Here is a 16246-nt window from a genome sequence, read left to right on the forward strand (position 1 = left end):
TATATATATATATATATATATATATATATATATATATATATAAAATGTAATGTGCATTTTCCCATGGAGTAAACAACAAAACCACTGAACCAAACCACACCAAATTTGGCCACAAAAGACAGTCATCCAATCTATGTCTATCAATAAAAAAACCAGAGAAAAATAAATTCCAAATTACAGAGGACGAAGAAGAGCCGTTCTCCCCCGGCTGCCAGTCAGAAGGGTAGGCCCCGCCCCCTTTAGGCCCTGCCCCCTTCATGTCATAGCAGCCCCCTCAGCCATAACGGTGCCCGGGGCACAGGCTGAAGGTCCACTTAGGCCTCTTCCACACTGCCTATGAAATACAGATTATTTTATTTGAACTGGATTATATGGCAGTGTAGACTCAAGGCACTTCCACACAGCTATATAACCCAGAATGCCAATGCATATTCACAAGCTTTAGGAAATAATGTATACTAATTACCACCAATTCCTCAATACTTTATTTTCCATACCACCACACTTCGCCACAGCAACACGTGGCTGGGCACAGCTAGTACATTATACTATTGGCTGGCCAGAATGCTAAAATAATAACAAAACAGCCCTTTTTCTATGTAAAAGCAACTCAGTTGAGAACTGCATACTTGGAGTCGATTGGGGTAAATTGTAGGGGCATTTGAGATATTTATTTATTTATTTCTCACATTTATATCCCGCCCTTCTCACCCGAAGGGACTCAGGGCGGCTGATCTTGATCTTGTTGACAGCTTGCTTATTTTAGCTTTGACTGTAATGTGGATTGTATGCTCTATGTGTGTGTTAAATGTGTTTGTTAAATGTTTTGATGCAGCCAATGGGCTATTCAATAAGGCAAAACATTTTATTTGTGGCGCCGTGGCGTGATTATTGACTGAGAGGTCATGAGATCGAAGCCTGGGTCGGATTAAGCTCCCGACCATTAATAGCCTAGCTCACTGTTGACCTAAGCAGCTCGAAAGACAGTTGCATCTGTTGAGTAGAAAATTTAGGTACCGCTTTATGTGGGGAGGCTAATTTAACTAATTTATAACACCATTTAAAAACCTTCCAGCAGTGTGTGGAAAGGAATGAGGAAGTACTACCATCAAGAACTCGGTGTCACAAGTGGACGATGAAGCGGCAGCTCCCCCCTGTGGCCGGAATCGAGCATACCCTCATGAAGCCGGAAGCTGGAAAATGTTTGTCTCTATATGTTGTTTGGCATTGAATGTTTGCCATGTATATGCACATCGTAATCTACCCTGAGTCCTCTTCCGGGTGAGAAGGGCGGAATATAAATAATGTAAATAAATACATAAGCAAACATTTCCAAAATCTTCCCCATGAAGGAGATAACAATGAGTATTGGATTGATACCGCTAGAAAGTATGACATATGAGCTGACTGATTAATATTTCACCAAGTACGTTTCTTCCAGTTTCATGATCACAGTTTCGAGATTCACAAAGTATTCTGCATAACACCAACGTCAGGAAAAAAATAATACGCTTGATGAATTGGTATTCATAAAGAGAAACAGCAGAATTAATTTTGAAGATAGTCCTACTTCACACACTTTGTTCTATTTGCAGCAGAGAAGTTCAGCTCGAAGGTCAGGGGGATATTAAAACAACTACTTCTGTTTCCTATTGTGCTTTGGTTCAAGGCTGGTGTTATGAAAAAGCCGCCTTACCCAGGATAGACAGGAAAGCCTTTGCTCTCTCCGGCGCAACCGGGCTGCCTCTCAACTGCGCCTCGCAGACGTACATCCCAATGTCAGCCGAGGTTGGGTTGGCAATAGAAAGACGTCTCCCAAAAGTGCCAACTCCACTGGTTATTTTGATTCCGTTCCTCTTCCAGGCGATGCTTAATTTCTCAGCGGGCCTGCGAGGGTAAAAGTCATGCCAATTATTACTATGAATTATGTTATCTGCAGTAATAATACTGCCTGAACATATGACTCACCTAACTCTTCCCGGGACTGCGGGCACATCGAGCAGTGGACACTTGGAAATAAATCCCGCCACAACTCCCAGGACTTAAGCAGAAGGAGCAAAAAAAAAACCCGACTCCAGCGCCGTTCAAAAAGCATAGCTAATTGTAATAGCGATTGAACTTTTAGAGGGTAATTATCTGCTTTGCTTGGGCAAAGAATACTAAAAATAAACACAACTTAGGGAGAAGCTGTATGGGAGGTATTTTCGTTCTAACTCAGTTTGAGAGCCTGCACTAACTATGATTAAGAATGCCTCTGCTTTCGCAGGGTAGGAGCTATTCATCGGCTCTAGGAAGATGTCAGGCCATTCTCTTTCTCCCACAATGTTCTTGCCCCTGGGCTGATAGATCAAATATCCAATGAGGAATAAGGAAAACAACTAGGTTCCCAGTCTTTGTTTAACAAAGAGCTTCCCCATGCTTACATATGGGTCGAGGAGCTATAAACGTAAGCATAAGTGACACAATGAAAAATGCTAGCGTTGCGGAGTTGTCACACACAGTGCTCGAGATGACTTTGAGTTTCTGATCTTTCTGAAATTCTTTGTAAATAATACTGACATTTTTTCCCAAGTGCGAAAATGCAACCACCAAAGACTCAGAGAGGAGACCTTTTACTTTTTCTTTCTTTCTTCTTCTTATTCACTTTAGATGGTAACGCAACTTGGTTTATAATATATGCGACACAGAGGCTTAGATGTTGGAGGAACAATAACAAGTTTATTCAGGCACAGAGCTTAGTGGTTACAATGTAGTTTCTCACTTAGAGGCACTTTTATTAACAGTTACAATACTAGAATGAGGTGAGTCAAACTCCCTAAAGTGTCACTTTTTTTACTTAAAGTAGTTAAACTTCTTCCTCTGCTACTTTTAAACCACAGTCACCCCTGTGATATACGATCACAGATTCTCTGTTCCTTACCAGGACACAGACTACATTAAATAAGTCACCAAACTCATTTTAAACCAACTCAAAATGAACAATTGAGTCTCCTTGATCCCCTCAACCTAGGATCAATCTTCCCTGTGCCTCATCAGAGCACAGACTGAATCCCTTTTTTAAACTCTGCACTTCTTCAACAAAACGACAGTTGGCTCCGCCTACTTCTCCATGGCAACCAGCCTCTGAGTGCTGAGATGCAATAACTGTAATACTTACCCTTTTAAAACACAAACACACAATTAAACATAACATCTGTAAACCAAAAATTCATACTTCATTACACCAAGCCATGAAGGAACCTGTATCACAGTAACCGCAAAGGAAAACTCAAACAAGCAAGCAAACAAAAATGCCTCTGCATGACACACCTTGTTTTTATTTACAACCCAGTTTGGTAATTATTAAGAATAATCTTCTTGCAGGGAACTGGTGACAGTAGCAAAATTCACCTAACAAGATCCATATTTCCCATGTCCTGATAAAAAGTGACCTGGGCATTCTCTTCAGTGTATTAGTGCTTTTAATTGAGCAGAACCCGGGTGATTTTCCATTACCTGCCATTGCCCACACATTCCAGGACGGCTTCATTACTCCCAGCTGCCACACTTGTATTACGGGGAGGAATTACAATGACTGGGGCCTCAGTGGTGGATGCATCGTCAGCACCTGCAAACAAGAAAGCAAGCCCATCATAAATATTGTCCAGGCCTAGCTCTGTGGTTACATATGCACCAACAGTCACTTTTCAAGCCAGCGGCACAGAGGACGAAATCACATAACTATAAGAAGACATTGGATGAAGTCAACATAGCACTGACTGGAAGGTACGAATCCATCACCAGGTAGTAGAAATACTATCCATCTGCCATAGCTCTTGGGATCCCAATAGGAGTTGGATCTCTATGGCCAATGAAAGTATGATAGACAGTGCAATCCCCAACTCAGATAGACCACACTTGCACACTTGCTCCAACCACTGATTCAGAAAAGGAAAGTGTAAATATTGTTGTTGTTGCGGACCTTTAAGTAGTTTCCAACCTATCACGGTGCTTTCTTGGTAGAATTTCGTAAGGAAAGGTTTGCCTTTATATAATAACAACAACAACAACAACTTTATTTTTATACCCTGCCTCCATCTCCCCGGAGGGACTCAGGGCGGCTAACATGGGGCCAAGCCCAAAGTTCCACAATAAGCAGATTAAAACATATGCACACACACACACACACACACACACACACACACACAGTAGAGTCTCACTAATCCAAGTTAAACGGGCCGGCAGAAGCTTGGATAAGCGAATATCTTGGATAATAAGGAGGAATTAAGGAAAAGCCTATTAAACATCAAATTAGGTTATGATTTTACAAATTAAGCACCAAAACATCATGTTATACAACAAATTTGACAGAAAAAGTAGTTCAATACGCAGTAATGCTATGTAGTAATTACTGTATTTATGAATTTAGCACCAAAATATCATGATATATTGAAAACATTGACTACAAAAATGGCTTGGATAATCCAGAAGCTTGGATAAGCGAGACTCTACTGTGTGTGTGTGTGTGTGTATATATATATATATTATATATATTATATATACACACACACACACACACACACACACACACACACACACATTTTAATGATAAAACATCATATACATTTAACATTACACAGGTCAAACCAAGAGTTTACAACAATATAATAATACCCTGTTTCCCCTAAAATAAGACATCCCCTGAAAATAAGACCTAGTAGAGGTTTTGCTGAATTGCTAAATATAAGGCCTCCCCCAAAAGTAAGACCTAGCAAAGTTTTTGTTTTGAAGCATACCCGCCAAACAAAACACCAGAGCTTGCAGGACCGATAAATATACGCACCATAGAGTGTTGTACATGGAAATAATAGTAACAAGAAATTTTGGATAGGATTCAGTTTATCTGATTATGCTGGTTTGTGATGACAACTACTGTACAGTATATAATAAATGTTCATTTTTTTTGTTCAACAATAAATGTGAATTCTTCTTCATGGAAAAATAAGACATCCCCTGAAAATAAGACCTAGAGCATATTTGGGAGCATAATTAATATTAGACACTGTCTTATTTTCGGGAAAACACGGTAAGTAAAACTGCCTGATAAGAACAAGATGATAAACAGGCAGGGCAGTGGTGCAAAGCGCATGATTAAAATCTAATGAGGTAGATAAAGGTAAATAGAAAAGGGGAATTCAAGACAGAAAAATGAGGAGAGTAATTACCAAAGGCGGGCACAAGAACAATATATTAGGCCCAGTAGTGGCAATGCTGAGGAGCCTTTGCCTTCCACTGAGGCTGAAAGACTTGACCAATAATAATGGTGATGATGATGATGATGATTGAAAACTTTATTTGTATACTACTCTATCTCCCCAAAGGGACTCAGGGCAGTTTCCAACATAAGTAAAGCATTCAATTACCAACACACAAAACATACAACACAACCATAATAAAACATCAACATAATTACTATTAACACAACATACTCAAGTAGAATTGAAACCAGTTCAATGCTGATCCATTGGGTGAGGTTTAACTACCAATGGACAAGGTTCCAGGGAGTGCCGAGACAACTATGAGAGGCTGGGCCAAGACTAGTGCAATGAAGTAACATAGAGATGCAGGGTGGGTAAAATGCAAACTGGTGGCCAGGATACAGCCTAGATTTCTCAATCTCAAGACCCGTTGAGCAGCTATTAGAAGATAAGACCAGTGCAATAATGTATTGCAGGGCCGGGGAAGTGGTTAAAATACAAGCACAGCCCTAGCCAGTGACCAAGGTAGGATCTGGAGCTAATCATTTTCAAAGGCCTGTTGGAAACACCAGGTTTTCAGGTCCCTGCGGAAGGAGGATCGTGACGGGACTTGCCATATCTCCAAGATCATCCGGTGGGTTTCCATCACTGAGCATCACGGCCCATCTGGGAGGTCTTCAGTCTTGGAACACTGGTGTGTCGGCACTACAGAATTAATGGAGTTTAGCACCACGTTAACTCCCACGGCTCAATATTATTGAATTGTGGTGTTTGTGGCGTGATAAGGCACCAGCACTCTTTAGGAAAGAAGACTAAGGACTTCTGAGCCCATCTCCCATGGTTCTACACATTGATCCATGGCAGTTGAAGTGGTGCCGACTTGCATTCCTTCTACAGCGCAGTTGCATTTCGTCAAACTTCCACTTTTTCCTTCTGACTTGAGAGCAGATCATCCTCTCATTAGGGAGCAGCTCTCAAGTCCAGTCATTTTCTGTTGCTTTCATGATACTATGCAAAAGCCTTTTATTCCCCGACTTGAAGCTCCAAATCGTTCCAAGCAAAGAGATCATAAGGTTTGCTCCCCAGGAAAACGCAGGAAGGCCCATTCCCGGAGAACAAATAAATTGAGCTCAAAGAGGTTTTTCCCCCTCGCGACGAAGCACTTTTATTTTTATCAAACATTTGCTGACTTATATTTTTAAGATCTTTTCATGTTTTTGTTTAATCTTGCGACTTCCATGCAGTTTCAAAAGAGCCTGCCAGTGCTCGAGTGAGTTTTTAAAAAAGATTTCTTATACTCCAGGGAACAAATACGAAATTAACAAAGCAGCATATCACAGCAACTTCAATCCTCTTTCCTTATCAGGAAAGTAAATAACCCAAATCTGCTTCTCTTTTGTGAGTCTACAAACTGTAAATAATTTAGCTTATGCAACTCTGGATACACAGCAGGAAGAAAAAAAAATGTGGCAAGGAAAAAATGCTGGCATTTCGGGCTGCTATGTGTGCCAGCATGTGCATATGCATTATATCTCAATGCATGTATTTAATAAGTGAATTAAACTACCAATATGTTATTGCTTTGCTCCGAGCTATTCATTTGGGGAGAGAAAACAAAGCCTTGTTTTCCCGACATGAGAAAGATCATAATAAAAGGCTGCTAAAAATAAGGATGGCAATAAATGAGTTACAGGAGGAAAAAGAATTAAACCCCGCGTCTCAACCAATGAAAATCCAAACTGGCTCATCGAACACTGTACATTAAGGCATCTTAGCATTATAAAATCTGCCATTATGAGTCAATGCAATTTACAGCTGGCAACTGGAAGACTCCAAAACCTTCAGTCCTTAGCACAAAAAAATCCATCACGAAATAGCACAGAGTTGGAAAGAACAGTCATGGCATATTTAGTTCTGTTAGACGTTTCTGCAAAAATGTTTTAAAGTGTGATATATGGGTGAGACAAACCGAAAATGAGCACAAACTATCATAAATAGCACAGGGCTGGCATTTTACTGAAGTTTCACTTTTGAAGATGAAACTCAGAGCAGCACAGTAGAAAGACCAGAACACTCACTGGAGTGCAACTGGTGGAGTTGTTCTCTTCTTTGCATTTAGCCAGACTACCTATATACGAAACTGTTTTCCAGACCATCTGCTATTTAAAATGTGGATTTCCAAGGGTAAGAAATTGAGAGTCAAAAGAGACACTGAACCACTCCATATTGCCTGGTCCTTGGGCAAGTTAGGTCTCCGCAGGGAGTGAAAGGTAGAGTAATTGAATTCGTTTTTGATTTTATACTGCTTGTTATTTTTATTGCTTTGTTTTATATTTTAACTTGTTTATATTTTGTTTGTCAGGGCTTGGCCCCATGTTAGCCGCCCCGAGTCCCTTCAGGGAGATGGTGGTGGGATACAAAAATAAAGTATTAATAATAATCTATATATATAAAAGGGTAATGAAATTTTGGCCTAGGACAAAACAACAAAACTACACATCCCAGAAACACTAAACTTGGCAGCACAACCCCCCATCCATGCCTCTACGTTCATACAACAAAAAGAAAAGAAATATAAAGTCCTCATTAGAGGGAGAGGAATAATTGTTTTTATCCAATTGCTGCCAGTTAGAAGGCTAAGCTCCACCCATTTGGTCTCCTAGCAACCCACTCAACCCAGGGCCACTTCAATCAGGCCTCTTCCACACTGCCTATAAAATACAGATTATCAGATTTTAAATGGATTATATGGCAGTGTAGACAAGATGAGCACCAAGCCCCAGAGTCAGACACGACTGGACTTAATGTCAGGGTCTATCCTCAATAATCCTTAATTCCTCAATACTTTATTTCCCATACCACCAGACTTAGCCACAGCAACGCGTGGCCAGACACAGCTAGTAATAATAATAATGTCGCAGCTATCAAACTGGGGTTCCAAACATTCAACCCCTTCGTCCAAGGAGAAAACCCCAAAACAAACTGCCTTTTAGTAAAGAAAGATTTATATGAAAATATATACAAACATAACAGTCCTTGGCTTTTATCAGCAGCTTTCAACTGGCGAAACAAAATGTTATCTTCAAGCTTTCTTCAGCTCCACTCCAACAGCTTTCCAACAGCAACACCATCATTGTCACCATCACCTTCACACCATCACATTCACTAACTCAAGATTTACTCAGTCTCTATTAATAGTACTCAGTCTTTAGCAGGTGTCTTAATTGCTGCTGGTCATACATGGATAGGACATGGTTCTCACAAACACTTATCCATTTTCACATAAGAAATGATCTAAATAATATAAAACTCTGACAAATAATAATAATAATAATAATAATAATAATAATAATAATAATAATAATAATATTGCACAGACTACAAACAGAGGTACAACTATGTGGCCCAAATGATTCATTGGAACATATGCCTCAAGTCCCACCTCCCAGCAGCAAAGAACTGGTGGGATCACAAACCTGCAAAAGTCTTGGAAAATGAGCACGCAAAGATACTGTGGGACTTCTGAATCCAGACTGACAAAGTTCTGGAACACAACACACCAGACATCACAGTTGTGGAAAAGAACAAGGTTTGGATCATTGATGTTGCCATCCCAGGTGACAGTCGCATTGACGAAAAACAACAGGAGAAACTCAGCCGCTACCAGGACCTCAAGATTGAACTTCAAAGACTCTGGCAGAAACCAGTGCAGGTGGTCCCGGTGGTGATGGGCACACTGGGTGCCGTGCCAAAAGATCTCAGCCGGCATTTGGAAACAATAGACATTGACAAAATCACGATCTGCCAACTGCAAAAGGCCACCCTGCTGGGATCTGCACGCATCATCCAAAAATACATCACACAGTCCTAGACACTTGGGAAGTGTTTGCCTTGTGATTTTGAGATACGAAATCCAGCATACCTATCTTGTTTGCTGTGTCATAAAATAATAATAATAATAATAATAATAATAATAATAATAATAATAATAATAAGGCACTCAGAAGCTTTTTGGAAAATTCTTGAAATCCAGGTGTGAAAGACACGATCTCATGGCTTCTTGGTTGGACTTGGGTTTAAATTGAGTGATGCTTACTTGGTGCCTCAGAGCAGACAATGTTGCCAAATGATTCATGTTCCTGTTTTAGTTCTCAATCAAGTTCACGATTCAAGTTTCCTGGGTTACCTATAATCCTAAAAGAGTTTTGCCTTAGAAAAAGTTCTGATTTCATGCTTATGGATTTATCTCCGTGATCTTGACTTCTTTGATTTCATGTACCTTGCCATTTTTGGACTATTTATTTTGTATTTGGACTAATGCTATCCTATAGCTCCTTTTCTACTGCTCTTTTGGGAAATGTCCTATTTTCCTTTTGTAAATGCTTTTGCTAATAAACTGCCCACTCATCTCTGATGCTAGAGAGAGGCTTTCTTGTCTTGGAGCAAATGAAATGATTAGAAAGAAGCCGTAAATGCTGAAATGTGTTAATTTGCACTAATGCTCACCTCTACCTGCAATGCCATGAACGCTGTTTTTCAGTTCTTCAACTGCATCAAAAGTAACCAAAGAACAAATGACGACATGGCGGTGACCTCTAAAAGTCCAGTCTGGAATGGAGCCCATTTGCGGTAAATAGATGAAACATAGGAAGCAAGGTTTTTAATTGTGTCTGAAAAGAGGCCGATCGAGGCTGAGCTTCATTTGCTACTTATTACTAATTGCAAAGAGAACAATGGTGAACAGCATTCATGCTTATTTCATTTTTATTCACATTATGTCCTCGAAGAAGCCTATTAGTGAAATTAGTCATTTCATAATGGTTTCTGAACATGTGAGGTTAAGATGATGCTGATCAGGGCCTAATATATTTCCTTTGAATCCTGACACAACGGTACAATAGCGCTGGCTTTTTATCTAATGGAGGACTAATGGGCTCAGGCCACTAAATGGCATATAATATGTTGCATTGTTCAATTATATTAAACTCATCAAATCTTTAGCGATTGGCCTGTAGGACATCAATTGAAGAAATAGTTATTAGCAAACATGAAACTAATGTGTAACATTTCACATTTCTGAAAATGCCTTATAATTACCATGGCTTTTTTTAGTGGAGCAGTGATGAGAAAGATAATTCAAACAATCAGCTGGTCATAGTTTTATTAACCATAGGCTTGATGTCTGTGTCTTTATCTGCTTAAATGAGTCATCAGACATAATTGGTCCATTGATTAGTTAAAAGATGACTTGGAGAAATACTCATGGAATTAATCTGTTAAATTACTCATTTGTTATTCTTGCCCCGTTGTAGCTGATCATCATAGATTGCCTGAGAAACACTTTCATACACTTAAACAAACTAAGTATTTAAATAGTTTTGTTATTGTGGATCTCCCTCTGACACTGATACAATATATACAAAAAGAGAATCAGGAGAAGAACAATTCTAACTACAAGACACGTATAACAACCCAGAGGACATCTAAGGACGGCAAAGCTGGGTTGTTGTATGTCTTTCGGGCTGTGTGGCCATGTTCCAGAAGTATTCTCTCCTGACGTTTCGCCCACATCTATGGCAGGCATCCTCAGAGGTTGTGAGGCATGGATAAACTAGGCAAGGAAGGTAAATATATATCTGTGGAGAGTCCAGGGTGTGACAAGAGTCCTTTGTCAGTTGGAAGCCAGCAGTTAATCACCCTAATTAGCATTGGAAAGGTTTGTCTCTTGCCTGGGGGGCATCCTTTGTTCAGAGTCATTAGCCGTCCCTGGGGCTCCTCTGCCCTCAGAGTGTTGCTTCCCATCTACTGTTCTGATTTTTGAGCTTTTTAATACTGGGAGACAGATTTTGTTCATTTTCATGGTTTCCCCAGGCAAGAGACAAACCTTTCCAATGCTAATTTCGGTGATTAATTGCAACATTAACACTGCACCCTCCTGTGGCCAGAGTCAAGCACAGCTTCCAGATGCCGGAAATGGAAAACACGGGAAAAGACTTTACCTATGTCTATATATTGTCTGTCCTTGTTAACTGTATAACGGCATCGGATGTTTGCCATATGTGTTCTGTAATTTGCCCTGAGCTAGAGCAGCATATAAATAAAGTATATTATTATTGATTCCGGCCATGAAAGCCTTCGACAATATATTATTATTTGTTTTGTGTTATTTTGGGTGAACGGCAGTGAAGCCCTATGTACTCCTTTAGTATATTTACTGCTCACACAGTGAGGAAGTGAAAAGTTTTCCCACCTTCCATTGTCTGTCCCTTTTCCAGTAGCTTCACTCTCTCCCCACAAATTCTATGCATCCCATTTCGCTTGGATAAGTCAATATGTTTTGAGGAAATTGCTCAAGGGTTATTCAGAACCTGAAAATTCTGGACACTCTAGGGCAGGGGTCCCCAAACTAAGGCCCGGGGGCCGGATGCGGCCCTCCAAGGTCATTGACCTGGCCCCTGTCCTAAACTTTAGAATTAGGGTTGACCTAAGTCTACTTGGTCTTTGGAGGTCTCTTTGCTTAACTATGGTCTTATGAGATCATTTAGATGGTCTTTGAAAGTTTCTTTGCTTAGTTACGGCCTTATGAGACCATCTAGATGGCTTTTGGAGGTCACTTTCCTTACCTTTGGTCTTATGAAACCATCTAGATGGTCTTTGAGGTCCCTTTCCTTATCGATAGTCTTCTGGTGGCCTGATGAGATCATCTAGATGGCCTTTGAGGGTCCCTTTCCTTACCTATGGTCTTATGACACCATCTAGATGGTCTTTGAGGTCCCTTTCCTTATCGATAGTCTTCTGGTGGCCTGATGAGATCATCTAGATGGCCTTTGAGGGTCTCTTTGCTTACCTATGGTCTTATGAGATCGTCTAGATCAGGGGTCCCCAAGCTAAGACCCATGGACCTGGCCTCTTTCCTAAACTTTAGACTTAGGGTTGACCTAACTCTGAAATGACTTAAAGGCACACAACAACAACAATCCTGATTTTGGACTATTTCATCACAGTCCGTCCCACCAACAGTCTGAGGGACCATGAACTGGCCCTCCACTTAAAAAGTTTGAGGACCCCTGCTCTAGGGATTCTGGGCTTAAGAGGCACTACCCCTGTCTTGAAAGAAGAAACCAGTAACAAAACTTAACAGAACAGCCCGAAAGACACACAACAACCCTTAACAGAACAGGTTACAAGTTCATCTTCCCTCTCTCCAGGCCAAATTTTTTCTCCACCAGAAGCAATCTTACTCCGTATATGGAGCTCACCACCATGACGGAGTTACTGTCTCACTTAAACCTTGACTGTTAGAGCTTCCTGTGAGTCTACTTTGTGTGCCAGTCTCCATCCTGAACTGTCCAGGATCCTCCTTTGAAGACGAAACCCTTTGCTCGGCCGTGAACCAGTGTCGACTCTGATCCTCATCGAGAAGAGAACACCTGATGTGCAGAAGCCAAGCCAGAAGAGAAGCTTCTTCTGTCACTTTCCCTTTGTTCGTGCCAAAGCTCCGCTAGTCTGCTAAACTGCTGTTTGAGGTACAAGGAACGAGTCAAAGTCTGGCAGAGCTCACGGACGAGGTGGTTTGTGTATTGCTTCAGCCACATCTAGGAAACTTCCTATGACAGTTTGATAATCTCCAGGTATGAGAAGATTTCCCCAGGGCTTTCTGAGTAGTATGAAAACCTGCCTGACCATTTTCAAATAGTCTAAGTCTCTCATGCAATGATGCCAGACGAGAAACATAAATACTGGAGGAAAAGCTGGGAACAGGGGCAGAGGAGGAGCATTGGATTCATGGAGAGGATGATGGAGAGGGAAGAAAACTGACCACATGGCAGTCAATCACAAATGAAATCCTGGGACATTTAGAGAATGACTAAATCAAGGAACTGCTTGGGAATCCTGACTATTAGTATTACTACTACTACTACTATTATTATTATTATTAGTAGTATTACTATTATATTTTCCACCTGTTGTACTGGAACAACAATGATTGTTTAGTTTAACTTTAACAGTTTTTGGCAGTTCTTTGTTAAAACATTACCAATGTCAGCTGCTTCTAATCTAGCGATTCTACTCAAAGTGTCTAATGCTTTTTTGCTTTTGCTTTTTGGTGTGTTTCTTTACCAAGTACTTTTGCATTTTTATATCGCCATTTGTTCAGATTTTTGTGTATGTATATGTATGTGTGTATATGTGTGTGTATATGTATGTATACGTGTGTGTGTGTGTATGTATGTGTGTATGTATATGTGTAAGTATATGTGTATGTGTGTGTGTGTGTATGTGTGTATATATATATATATATGGACACTTTAGCTTTGCTTTTGGTTTTTGGGTTTTTTTTTCTCTCTCCCCCCTTTTGATCCTTTTTTAATCACAGTTTTCCTACTTTCTATACAATCAAATGTTCTCACTCTTTTGATGTTAATTTACTCTATCTTATAAGGTAAAACTTCAATAAAAATATATTTTTTTAAAAAAGGAAGGTAAACAACAACAACGAGGCATGATACCCACAAAATAGGCTGGCATTTCCCAGAACTATTGACTTGCCATGAGGAATTACTGTATGTATTCGAGTATAAGCCAACCCGAATATAAGCCGAGGCACTTAATTTTACCACAAAAAACTGGGAAAACATTGACTCCAGTATAAGCCGAGAGCAGTAAATTTCAGAAATAAAAATAGAAACCAATAAAATTACATTAAACGAGGCATTGGTAGGTTAAATGTTTTTGAATATTTACATAAAGCTCTAATTTAAGATAAGACTGTCCAACTTTGATTAAATCATTATTCTCAATGTAAATGCCCTTATGTATCATTTTAATAATAATAATAGGGTAAAATAATAAATGTAATACTAACAATAATAATATCAGAGTGAATTAATAAACGTTTTATTATTATTATTAATAATAATAATAATAGAGTAAAATAATACATGTAATAATAATAATAATAATAAATAATATAGGAAAATAATACATGTTATAATAGAGTAAAATAATAAATGAAATAATAATAAAAATAAAAATAGAGTAAAATAAATGTAATACTAACAATAATAATCAAGTAAAATAATAAATCTAATAATACCAATAAAAATAGAGAAAAATAATAAATGCACCATATATACTCGAGTATAAGCCAGCCAGGACGCTCACCCGAGTATAAGCCGAGAGGGGCTTTTTCAGTCCTAAAAAAGGGCTGAAAAACTAGGCTTATACTCGAGTATATACAGTATTTGTCTCCTTGTAGTTTGTTGATGTCCACATTTTTTTTCCTTCTTTGGCCACTCCAAAGCTAAGCAGGACACCTATTTTCAAATACAGTAGAGTCTCACTTATCCAACACTCGCTTATCCAACATTCTGGATTATCCAACGCATTTTTGTAGTCAATGTTTTCAATATATTGTGATATTTTGGTGCTAAATTCGTAAATACAGTAATTACTACATAGCATTACTGCGTATTGAACAACTTTTTCTGTTAAATTTGTTGTTTAACATGATGTTTTGGTGCTTAATTTGTAAATTCATAACCTAATTTGATGTTTAATAGGCTTTTCCTTAATCTCTCCTTATTATCCAACATATTCGCTTATCCAACGTCCTGCCGGCCCATTTACGTTGGATAAGCGAGACTCTACTGTATATCAAAATGCAGGTTTGCACCCTTTCTCTTCCTTCGGCAAAGCAGTGGTCTCTCTACCACAACCATTGTTTTTAAAAATGTGTCAATACAAGAGCCAAGCCTTAACTTCAGGAACATTTTGGAACAAACCGTACACATTGCAGTGTTTAGGAAATTAAGCTGACGCATTGTTATATGGCTTCCCAGTGTCAGCTTAGCAGCTCAGCTCAAAAGCCGGCGTGCTTTTTGTTCTCTACTCTGAACTTGGCTTCTGACAAGTCTTTGTGCTCAAAGAGCAATTTGGGAGTTCAGACTCTGCGACTGACCTGACCTTCCCCCCAATCGCACAGCGAGGGGCTGCTTTTGGCACAGGAACGGAGCATCCACCACATCAGAGCTTTTCACATGAAATAATATATATCGCTGTGAGACATCTCATCCAAAGAACACTCAAGTCGTTTTTCATATACATTTTTTTCAATCTTTTTAAAATAAAATCTAGCTGGCAGGAATCGGTAATCTTATTCGAGGGAGTGAGAGTTCTACATGAACAGCCATCTATACACATAATAAAAGTGAAAATCTGAATGTGTATATGTGGCACGGGTGTCCGTTCACACCGACAGCCTCCGGCCTCCACAAACAGGCTATACTTCCCCGTGAAGTCACTCTCTCCAAAGACATTGCAGGTTACAGCGAGAACATCCCAGTGTTCCTTTCTCTCCCTATTTGCATGACCCCGCCCACTGCCTCTCCCTTAACCCTTTCCTATCCTTTCCTATGACACATTGCAATCAGAGGAATTAATCGGCAACTAAGCATATGTTGCACCTCAGAATAGTTCACCTTGCTATAGACACTCAGTCAGACACAGAAGACAGTCTTTTGAAGTTTTATTGAGCAAAAGCAAATATATAAATCAAAGCAGGCAGTTGAAAGGTTTTTCAAAGTTGCAGTAAAAGAGTCAATAGGAATCCAAATAGTTCATAAGTCATGAAAATCCATTAGTCCATAAACCACAGCAATCAAATAATCCACAAGTCAAGGCAGTAGTCAGTAGATCCCAAAAACCAGGCCCAAAGGTGCAAAGATCCAGGAAAACTCTCCCTAAGCATGAAACAAGAACATCCACACAGATGAAGTGAGGATTTGCTTTGACAATGAGCTATCTGCAAACACACACTTTTAAAAGCACCGGAGAAAGGCATTCCTTTTCCCAGAACTGGCCTCTTTCTTTCCCGCTAGCCTCTCACTCCTACGGACCTGAAAACCTCGCCATAACAGACAGTCAGCCCTAGATTAATCAAGGTCTTCGTTATCGTTATCTTGCACCTGAACCGGGACTTGAGAGCTCTCTTGCTCATTAATTCCCAT

The 16246-nt window shown here is 39.7% G+C and overlaps 1 protein-coding gene across 7 annotated transcripts in view; it reads right to left on the bottom strand.

Annotated features, from left to right (window-relative positions):
* sdk1 (sidekick cell adhesion molecule 1) overlaps nt 1-16246 on the bottom strand; it is a 615491-nt gene that overhangs the window by 315981 nt on the left and 283264 nt on the right. For all 7 annotated transcript variants that reach the window (XM_062964472.1, XM_062964469.1, XM_062964468.1 and 4 more), the window contains exons 6-7: nt 3496-3607; nt 1697-1887 (exon numbers count right to left, since the gene is read on the bottom strand). In XM_062964472.1, coding sequence (XP_062820542.1) covers nt 1697-1887; nt 3496-3607 — 303 coding nt within the window. The remainder of the gene's footprint in view (nt 1-1696; nt 1888-3495; nt 3608-16246) is intronic.

The sequence above is a fragment of the Anolis carolinensis genome, unplaced genomic scaffold (genome assembly GCF_035594765.1).
Source record: "Anolis carolinensis isolate JA03-04 unplaced genomic scaffold, rAnoCar3.1.pri scaffold_13, whole genome shotgun sequence".
NCBI lineage: Eukaryota > Metazoa > Chordata > Lepidosauria > Squamata > Dactyloidae > Anolis > Anolis carolinensis.